Source organism: Camelina sativa, chromosome 20 (assembly GCF_000633955.1).
Source record: "Camelina sativa cultivar DH55 chromosome 20, Cs, whole genome shotgun sequence".
NCBI lineage: Eukaryota > Viridiplantae > Streptophyta > Magnoliopsida > Brassicales > Brassicaceae > Camelina > Camelina sativa.
Window position 1 is genome coordinate 3,205,148 of NC_025704.1, and position 10,039 is coordinate 3,215,186.

Sequence of the window (10,039 nt, forward strand, 5' to 3'; positions counted from 1 at the left end):
ACTATAATTACCATTTCAGTTACATGTAATGAAACAATGATGATATTGATACGTAACGTAATATAGCATTGGATCCACTCTTTGTTTTTCTAGTATCTGATTTTCGCGTTTCGCCCCATTGGAACATCCTTTGCTTCTTAATTACACAACAAATTTTATTTATATTTATATAAATAGAAACATGAAGTGTGAGTATTTTCAATAATTAACTTCTTTTTTGGATGTTTTTGTCGCTTTGGAGATAAGGAATATATATATATGAACATGTAATATACTACGTATATGTTAACAGATACAAAAAAAATCCGGAGATATGGAATTTAAAAAAGGTACAATGTAGAAGAAATTTTTAGTTTTAACCATTAAAAAGGTTAGACTGACCACTTTGCTTTATTGACAAGAAACTGCCGAGAAACTAATCTTTCATTCCAAGCAAAACTGTGATTACAGAGATACAATCATACAAACAGAACCTTTGCTTTGTCACTGATAGTTCCATTTACTGACAAGTCAAAAATATGACTATTTTTATGAGGCATGATTGATTTTCTGATCTACGGAGTAAGAACTACCGGGAACTTCAACCATAAGCTCATCTTCCTCTTCATCGGTTACTGAATCAGTCTCCTGAAAACATACATACCAAAAGTTTAATGCTACAACGAGTCTTGCCATGTATTGTAATAGTCCCCTCATGTCATTTGAATTTGTTTTCATAATCAATACCTTTGTGCAGTCGTCAGTCGAGAGATCTGTTTGCTTTGGTATGTTTCTGAGTTCTTTTAAAGTGTTTTTCAGTTGCTTTCTGGCTTCGGACCGTATCACTTTACGTTCTGCACATTGAGCTGCAGTGACATCGGCATGACAAGCCACACAAAGTGTCCTCATGTTCTCTAGCCGACATTCGCCTATGAATGATCCAAATTTCAAGACAATTTGTTCAATTAGTTGAATTCACAAACGAAATCATGTACTTGTGATATTGTTGAGAATGATGTTTACTGAGAGGTCTAGTGTAAAATATTGCGACTCACCTCCACCTTGGTACACTGGAATGATATGATCTGCATGCCACGCATTTCCCTCGGTTGGATCAGTGACCAGGGTTTCAAGCCTTTGACATTAGAGGAGAAAATTAAGAAATTGATTTTCAAAAAAAAAAATCTGTATGTTCAATGCAGTGATTAAACTCCTTATATGATATTGTAAGAGAAATACAAGCAAAAACTTGGGTTTGAATGGCTCACAAGTTCTTCCGGGAAAACAATTCTGGAGCAACTTGGTTTATGTATTTACGGCGTTTTTCCAGTGGTAAAGGCCTTAACCGTCGGACAAGTTGGTGGCAGTCTAATTTGCAGTTTGTGCAAATTCCATGTTCTATCTGAAAAAGTTCCTGAGATTTGAAACCTTACACCTCTTAGTGATGCATTTAAGGTATAAATTATATGAAACATTGCTAACCATAACACATGCATTAAATAATGAAAGAATGACCAAGAAAAACCTGACGAATGTATCTGCCGCTTGTTCTTATCCGGTAATCTTCATAGCATGCAAGATCACAGAAAAGATCCTCAAAATACTCAGGCTCCTTGGCGTTGTTTCCCCTAGAATTAAAAAAAAGGGAATTTAAAGTTCAATTAAAAAGCAGTGACCAAAAACCATCAATCAGTAAGTAAACCATGTTTTCACTCACTTGCAGGGCTTTTGACAGAGTTTACAGAGTGGTTCGTTACTCATACTCCAAGCTTGGGTGTATTCTTTTTCCTTTCTTTGGTGTCCACTTCTAAGGTTGACCTTTTTCCACACTGCACTTGCAGGTAAAGTAATACTGATTTCAGAAAACGGTGTGTTTCGTCTTTTGCTCCCTCCCCTGAGCAATCCCTGATACAGAAAACTCTCAATATAGTTATGTTGGAATCATACATTCGGAAAAAAAATTTAGCTTAAAGATATACCTCGCTGTTGTGGCTAGCACTTTCACTCAAGTAGCTTAACTCCAGTGACAGAGGTAATTGTAAAGGCTTTCCAAGTAGTTTCCGCTTTTCGATTGGCCGTAATGATTTCCACTCTTTCAGAAATTCTAAAATAGCAAGTACATGAACGGTATCATCCGTATTGGATTCAGAGCTTGTTTGTTTATTGATAGCCTGACTTAAATCGCTTGCTTCAATCTCTTCTGGTCGGAAGTTCTCGAAGCAAGGCCTTGGTCGTGGATCTTTCCCAGGAATGCAAGAATATAAATGAATTCTTCCAGTGTTTTGGCTCACCTAAAAGAATTTAAGATCCGATTCATATGTGTTGTCAGCTCTAAACAAGTAACGATCATTATATTTAATAAAATTTCATAATAGAAGTAAGAATCAGACTGCAGCCTAGATCTGATAAACTTAAAAACTGACACGAGATTTGAAATTATGCAGTTGATTCACCAAATTTTGCCTTCTTGACATAATTATATTTCATGACCACCAAGGTCCAAAGGCAACAAGAATAACGGATAAAATAAGAAGAACCAATGCAGACTTTAAACTTTACCTCAAATCGCAGGGAATCGACAAGTGGATAAATGGAACTGGAATCATCTTCTTTCACAAGCCCATCATCAACAATAAGCTGCATCATAAGAAAATGAATATATAAATTTTAGGACATGTCAGAGAAGAAAAATAGACCTTTAAATTCATACATTTTCAGGCTGATGATTTTCTTGGGTTTCCTGGTCTAACATAGTAGAAGAAATGCTGCCAGAAGACTTCATCTCAGAGCCGGAACCATTTTCATCAAAAGGACTAGCTTCTAATATATCCAAATGAGGAATCAGGTCGTCCTGCTTGGCCAAAAAAAAACCATTCAGCCAAAACGAGTGAATATCTGAGTACCATAATCAATGAGACATCTGAGTTCCATAATCAAAGAGACATTTGGCTTGTATAATTAATGGTGTACGAAAGATAAATTCTGAGGTCATAAAGGTCCAATTTGTTTGATGAATGACAAGTCAAGAGATAAACCTTGAGATCAATAGTATTTGATACATCTGTCCCAGATCCCAAATCTTCACAGCTTTCAACAATCTTATCAGCTACTACAGTATTAGCTTTTGATGGTTGCGCTTCAAGAACTTCTCTTTCACTGCTTTCTTCAGCAGGCTTGAAAATATATGCTCTTTCAATCTGTCCAGACATCAATTTTTATCATACAAACTACTGGTTTTGTGATGTGAATAAAATTAAGCCTATGACATATGAATAAGCCTCTATGTGTTGTGAAAATCTAAGGCAAGGACAGTAGTTTACTGAGAATTGAGAAAAAGAGCAGAGATTTGGGAGATACTTCAATTTCGGTCTTCCCATCATATTTTCCATCAGTGGTAGATGAAATACGGTGCAACTTCTTGTTCAGATTTTGCCAATTTGTCTCGTCCATAGTATCCTGTTACATAGTATCCAATTCAAGTATAATGGATAAGACAAGCTTCAAGTGACTAATATCGCAGCAGCAAACAAGTTTACCTTTGCGCAAATGATGTATACATTGACTGCACTTGTCTGACCTCGCCTATGTGCTCTATCCTCTGCCTTCAAAATGTAATCAATAGATTATGTATCTAGCAGCCTTACCATGTTTGCAGAATAGGTTTAGGAACGAGAAAACAAGAAGTTAAGAGTAAAAAAAAGAGCGGTACAGAAAAAATACCTGAAGCAACAGTGACGGTGTTTTAGGCAATTCAACGAACACAACATTTTGTGCTGCTGAAAAATCAAGTCCAACTCCCCCAGCTTCTACGCCAATAATTGCAACTTTTACCTGGAGTGAGAGCCATAGCATAGTCAAATATCACACATCCCAGCAAGGACAATCAATTCAAGAGTGAATAAACATATATGTCATATTGTGCATACCTCACTAGAAAACTGAAATGACTGTACAGCCAATTGTCTATCTCTTGGCAATGTCATCCCATCAATGCGGACGAAACCAATCCCTTTATCACATATAAATTCCTGAAAAGCAATAGTCACAAGTGAAATTTTAACAAAAAACTACTTGCTCACCATATGTTACATGAGCTGCATCGTTATAATTACAAGTTTAACTAGCAGACAGATATACAGTTTTGGAATTTTCAACGAGCTAATGATGAGATTGAAGCTACTAACCTGAATTCCATCCAGAACCTTGTGGTGATGTGCAAAAATGACCATTTTAGTTGAGCTTGTGTCTCCATCAATTTCTTCTGGGGTATAATCCAATCTTGACAGAAGTGGATGTAGGGATAACCATTCACGAAAGGAAGAAAGCTTTGCAATGCCAAGTTGTTGATAGGAAAGTTTCCCACATAGTTGATTCTCTTTGTCAGCTAAAGCACAACAAAAAGATAAAATGAAAAAGAGTGCAAATATATGCAAAAAGAATTATATCTTGACACCTATGGAAAGAATATAGTCAAAACATACTCTCAGGGCCTCCAGAGTTCTCTGTGTCTACATGCCCAGCTTCATTTGATCCACGAGCATTTTGATCTATACTTAAAAAGGCAGCATGTGTTAAAACATTGTATGGACCACAGTGATTAAGTAGATCAAAATGTCTTGAATACTGATGATAAAAAACAACTCAACATAATTATTAGGTTGGTATAAAAACACGCCACATACGCTTAGGTTCATGTGAGTTCTCTGTGGTTTCTGCTATAGCACCATCTTTTTGTTTATTAGCCTCGCTGACAATAGACATTGCTAAAGCTATATCGGACTTCTTTAGAAGTATGGTTACGATTTGCCTACGTTTTGGGGGTAACTGTGTTAACACATGCTGCTTCAGTCTTCTTATCTGTAACAAATAAAAAGGGATTTCATAATACATAGTTCTCCAACACCTCACAACACAATACATGAAACTTCAATTGGCATAACATATCAGTGATATCTGAACTGTGAAGTTGGAACATGGAAATATTTTCATCCAAAAATTCAAATTAAAATTGTCTACATATTTAACTAGACGACTAGAAATACTTTAAAGTTGTAACATAAACATTCAAAAATTATTAGACACACTTGGTCCTATGTGAATTATGAGGAAAGATCAATTGATACGCAAGTTTCCTAATATCTACCACTGTTACGAACCAAACTGAAATAGAAGAACAAGGATTTACCATCACTGTTTGGTTTAGCAGTATGTTTAATTCCAGTAAGCGAGTACCCTTTGAAAAATCCTGCGACACCGAACCAGAAGATTTATTACTATCTCGCAATATTAACAAAATAAAACCTAAGATAAGGGAACCACAGTTCATATTAGTAAGAAAGCGACTGAAAAGAAATAGAATGAAATATGATCGCAACATCCCCTATGGGTAACCACTTATCATGCAATGGGGAGTATTCTGCACTTATAATATACGATCATGATGTCACAACAGGCTATCACAAGTCCATATTTACCTGGAAAATTTTCCCTTGGATACCTCTGACAAGCCCAACTTCACAATAGGTTTTCGCAAACTCATACTTGTCCTTTCCCAGCAAACCAGGCCTGGTGACAGAATCAGTGTTAGAAAAGGGAAGTAGTGCAAATCCAAAAGTTTATGTCAAAGTTTGTAGATGACTTGCCATAGCATATTTATCTGATGGAAGATGTCAAAGGGCCTGTGGTCACCAAGGTAACAATTTTAAGGATAAATTACAAACTCGACGTAAATAGACGATACTGATTTGACACAGAGTTCAATTTCCACAACCTCGATAAAGAAGGAGTTCCTGATAACAGAACTATGTGCTTAACCTTTTCAGCAACATCAAGAACTGTCTTTATCTGCAAAGCATAACCGAAAGTGTTATGAACTCCACTCAGATATAAAGATGTTCTTCGAAGTTTAGAGAAAGTGTCACTGAACCATCTCTGTGTTAGTCAAAGGTAATTAAAAGCAGCTAGGAAATCATAGAAAAAATGACACAGGAAGGCATGGTTAAAAATGGCATTAATGATGAACAAGAGGTCTTAGTTACCTCAGGTGTATCTGACTTCTTTTTCGAGCATCGTAGATGATGAGATTCATCTACTATTAAGAGTGCCCACTCTCGCTCAAGCATAGTCGTCCGGAGATGCTGAAGCATCTTGTATGAGATAACCACAACTTTTGGCCATCTTGGTAAATAGGCAGGATTATTTTGATGACCAAAAACTGAAACCAAAAAGTTCCATCAAACCCAACTCGATGTGACAAGAAGCCAATTAACAACTCTAAAAACTGAATTAAGCTTTCGCTTTAGAGCTCCACTGGAGAAAAATAGAATCAGAGACAGAGATTGCTATATCGCAGTTCAGTAGAGACTTTTACCGAGATGTACGTCAGAAGGCAAACAAAATGGCAACCAACGTTCCAATTCTTCTGCCCATGAGAAACGCAAAACAGCTGGACAGACAACAAGTATGGAACCCTCATTTATGAAGCAACCAGCAATGGCAATAGCCTGACACAAAGATTAACCACTCAGATTAACTACTTCACCAAACTACTAAAAGCTTCAAAATTTCCTCACAAATTACCAAAAACATCACCTGAAGCGTCTTTCCAAGCCCCATTTCATCAGCTATAAGACACCTACCACCTCTCCGTAAACCAAACCTCAGACCATCAAGTTGGAAAGGCAAAAGAGCATTCACCAATTTCCTTGGCAAGGTTTCAATCAGTTCTTCAACCTTCTCCTCCGTAAAATGTTCAGGTATACAAGGTTGCCATTTCCCAGAAAAGCATGACTGAGAAAGCTTCTCAACAACAGCCAACGTTTTCCAAGGTATAACTTCAACTTCAACTCTCTTACACCTTTTAAGACATCCAGAGACCATACTGTAGTCTCTCATCTTATAAATCCCAGCTTTTCCTCCATCTTGATTTTGAGTATAGTGTGAAGGAATCGCCTGAAAGTAAAAAATCAATTCAAAAATCAAAAACCCTAAAAATCGGAAATTTAAAAATTTCCCCTTTTTTAGAACAAAAGCAAAGCTTTGTTGAAGAACTTACATCAGATAGAATCTCTCTTAATTGACGAAGACACTCTTGTTCTTCAGGGCAACGAAACCCTTGCAATTGAAACGGCGTCACCGAAAACGAATCAGGGGAACAGATCTCAAGCCTGACGCGGAACTTTTCCGGAAGACTTGTACCCGATTCGTAGCTCCGATTCCGTTCTTGAAACCCGACATCGTAACCATCATCGAGCTTTCGACATTTAGCTAACCTGAAATCTTGTTGTCGCTGTGAATTTCCTGAAGAATCAAACGAAGGCTTACGTTTCTCCCCATACAACACTAATCGATTCGATTCGTCTCCTTGCCTTTGCTCTTCTGATACCACCATTGATTAAAGTCTGAGACTTGAGTTGTGTGGTGTGGTAAAGTGAAGAGAGAAGAAGGCGTTTGAATTTTGAAACGTACGACCATGATGAAACAAGAGATGAGCGGGTACGAAGAAATCGCACGTGTCAAACTCAACACGCGTGAAATTAGATTTAACTCCGGTTCGGTACAATAACAGAATAAACCAATCAAACCGGATTCCAATTTTACAACAGTAGACAGCATCATACAGTACAAGAAACATAATTTCTTATTGGAAAATATATGATTTCTTTGAAAATTTTACATTACAAGATTCATGAACCAAAAAAAAGAACCATCTGTATCACAAATTCACAACTGTATATCTCTTTATTTCTCAAACCTTGAATTTTAAAGTTCAAGAGGAGACTAGCCTTCAACAGCTAGTGAAGAAGATGTGGGTTTGTTCTGAGTCTTCTTCTTCTGAGATGTTCTATTGTTATCTTGGAGAGAGATAACAGTTTCAAAAGCACCAACAAGTGCTTTAACCTTACTCTTTCTCACTTCTTCAAGCTTATTCACAGTCTCTTCAATCACATTATTGAAAAGTGTTTGCAACTTCTTCTTCACTTCCACTTTTCTATGCCTCAATACAACCTTCTCTCGTTTACCTTCACCGTTAACCTTCCCAATACCTTCTCTTTTGTCTCTTAGGTTCTTCTTTTTCCTGTTCACATCACTTCTGAGCTTTGGTTCTTGAACAACTCTCTTTTTGAACTTGATTGATGTAGCAGTGGAATCTTCTGTTTTTGGTTCAAGAACTTTGCCTTTCTTGAAACTCGTCAGCTGCTTCGTTGCAGTAGGAGGAGGAGGAGTAACCTTTACACTAATCCTCTTTGGCCTAATAATCTTGCTTTCGGTTTTTGGATTAGTAACAAGATTTGCAGAACCAGTTTCTTTCTTCACAGACAATCCAGTCTTGGACATGGAAGTAGTCTGCCTTATAGGCCTAGGATCTGATCTTGTGACCGGGGGTTTCTTAACCTCCTCTGAGGATGGGGAAAAAGACGGTGATAAGCTAAGACTTTTCTTTCCGCTGCTTCTTAAGAACTTCTTCTCAGAAGATTGCTGAGTTTCACTCTTAACACTTGTGATGCTCTTCTTCTTCCTCTTCTCAATACTAGATTCAACAACATACAATGTCTTCTCCAATGCATCATCAGATCTAAACGGTTCATCAGTCTTCATCTTCTCTTTGTTCTTCAGATTCTTTAAAAGATCCTCTTTAGAATTCTTGATCACGCTGATCCTTGAAACCTTCTTAACATCAGGGTTTGTCTTCTTCATTACATCATCACATCCAACCGGTTCATCAATCTGTGTCTTCTCTTTGTTCTTCAGATTCATCAAAAGATCCTCTTTAGAACTCTTTTCCTCTCTAATACTTGAAGCTTTCTTAACATCAAGATTTGTCTTCTCCAATGAAACATCACATCGCTCCAGTTCATCAATCTCTGTCTTCTCTTTGTTCTTCAAGTTCTTTAAAAGAGCCACTTTAGGACTCTTGTTCTCGCTGATCTTTGAAACCTTCTTAACATCAAGATTAGTAGTCTTCTTGACCATTCTTACAGCAGCTGAGACACTCTTCTTAACGCGTAAACCATCACAAGATTTGGCAACCTCACTAGCAGCTTCTTTCTTTACAACCCGCAATGGTGACTTGTCCAGTTTAGAAACATTTCCCAACGACTTCCTAAAAGTCTCACCTTTCCCCAAATCTCCACTTTCAAGATTCTTTTTCTTAACCAACTTCCATGGCTTGACAACCAAATCCTCCTCACGTCTCTTCCCGTGTTTACATAGATCATGAGTCGAACTCGTTTGGTTCCCACTCCCACGGTAACGGGTTTGAACCTGAGGTTTGGCTGCTGGTTTATCAAGAGCTCCAGTCGAATACCGTCTCAAATTCACATGATGATTGGTCTCTGCAGCTGGAAGCAGAACATGATCATCTCCTTGAACTTGCTCGTCCATAACAAGAGGGATCTCCAAAGGGTTTGCATCATCCAAACAACACTTGTCATCAACTTGTGAAATATTATTCTCCTCAGACATTGCAAGTTATTATTACAACAAACAACTGCAGAGAAGAACACAATGTACAGATCATCAAAACCATTTAAAACAACAACACATAATAATGATTTGATCCTAAAACTGTTTTTCTCTGATTTGGAAGCACGTTGAACATATGGAAGAATTAAAAGTCTACCAAAAAAATTGAATCTTTGGTTCCACCATCAATAAATAAGCAATCACATCAACACCCAAACAAAAAATCGAGATTTGATCATCATGACTCAAATTCAATAACTAAACCGATGAATATAATAAACCAAAAAAAAAAAGAAGAAGGCAGATTTGGTTTATGATCTCAAAGTTATGATCAAGAATGAAGTAACAATACAGTACAGTAACATAATAGTTTAAAGAATTTACAAAGAAGAACTATGATGAAAATGTGAGAGATACAAATATAGAAAGTTGTTACCTTTAAGATCAGCCAACTCTTTTTGAAAACTGAGGAGTGATTTTTAGAGACTTTCAGAAGAAAATAAAAAGAGAGAGAGAGAGAGAAAGAAGGTTAGATTTGATTTTCAGAAGTAAAAAAAAAAAAAAAAAAAAAGAGGTCAACAAATCTTTAATTGAG

The 10,039-nt window shown here is 36.9% G+C and overlaps 2 protein-coding genes across 2 annotated transcripts; both read right to left on the reverse strand.

Moving 5' to 3' along the window:
• On the reverse strand, positions 406 to 7,413 carry LOC104768987 (DNA annealing helicase and endonuclease ZRANB3-like). Its single transcript, XM_010493096.2, has 25 exons — positions 7,034 to 7,413; positions 6,571 to 6,930; positions 6,350 to 6,482; positions 6,018 to 6,193; positions 5,750 to 5,823; positions 5,622 to 5,657; positions 5,454 to 5,544; positions 5,165 to 5,224; positions 4,662 to 4,836; positions 4,461 to 4,526; positions 4,164 to 4,363; positions 3,906 to 4,007; positions 3,700 to 3,810; positions 3,516 to 3,581; positions 3,337 to 3,435; positions 3,015 to 3,176; positions 2,690 to 2,830; positions 2,539 to 2,616; positions 1,959 to 2,270; positions 1,697 to 1,884; positions 1,505 to 1,607; positions 1,248 to 1,393; positions 1,035 to 1,114; positions 727 to 908; positions 406 to 627 (listed from the first exon to the last, which is right to left on the reverse strand). The coding sequence occupies exons 1-25, from the start codon at positions 7,367 to 7,369 to the stop codon at positions 529 to 531; spliced, it is 3,576 nt and encodes a 1,191-aa protein (XP_010491398.1). The 5' UTR covers positions 7,370 to 7,413; the 3' UTR covers positions 406 to 528.
• LOC104768988 lies at positions 7,596 to 10,023 on the reverse strand. The gene is made up of 2 exons (XM_010493097.2): positions 9,881 to 10,023; positions 7,596 to 9,469 (listed from the first exon to the last, which is right to left on the reverse strand). Exon 2 carries the CDS (start codon positions 9,442 to 9,444, stop codon positions 7,759 to 7,761), a length of 1,686 nt encoding a protein of 561 aa, XP_010491399.1. The 5' UTR covers positions 9,445 to 9,469; positions 9,881 to 10,023; the 3' UTR covers positions 7,596 to 7,758.

What these genes read in the sequence shown, in the direction of transcription:
- LOC104768987 (XM_010493096.2), bottom strand. Translation starts at nt 7,369, where the DNA reads ATGGTGGTATCAGAAGAGCAAAGGCAAGGAGACGAATCGAATCGATTA. An exon ending in GGCTTGGAAAGACGCTTCAG is followed by an intron (nt 6,483 to 6,570) that starts GTGATGTTTTTG and finishes TCTTTGTGTCAG; the next exon opens with GCTATTGCCATTGCTGGTTG. An exon ending in AGGTTCTGGATGGAATTCAG is followed by an intron (nt 4,008 to 4,163) that starts GTTAGTAGCTTC and finishes ATTGCTTTTCAG; the next exon opens with GAATTTATATGTGATAAAGG.
- LOC104768988 (XM_010493097.2), bottom strand. Translation starts at nt 9,444, where the DNA reads ATGTCTGAGGAGAATAATATTTCACAAGTTGATGACAAGTGTTGTTTG.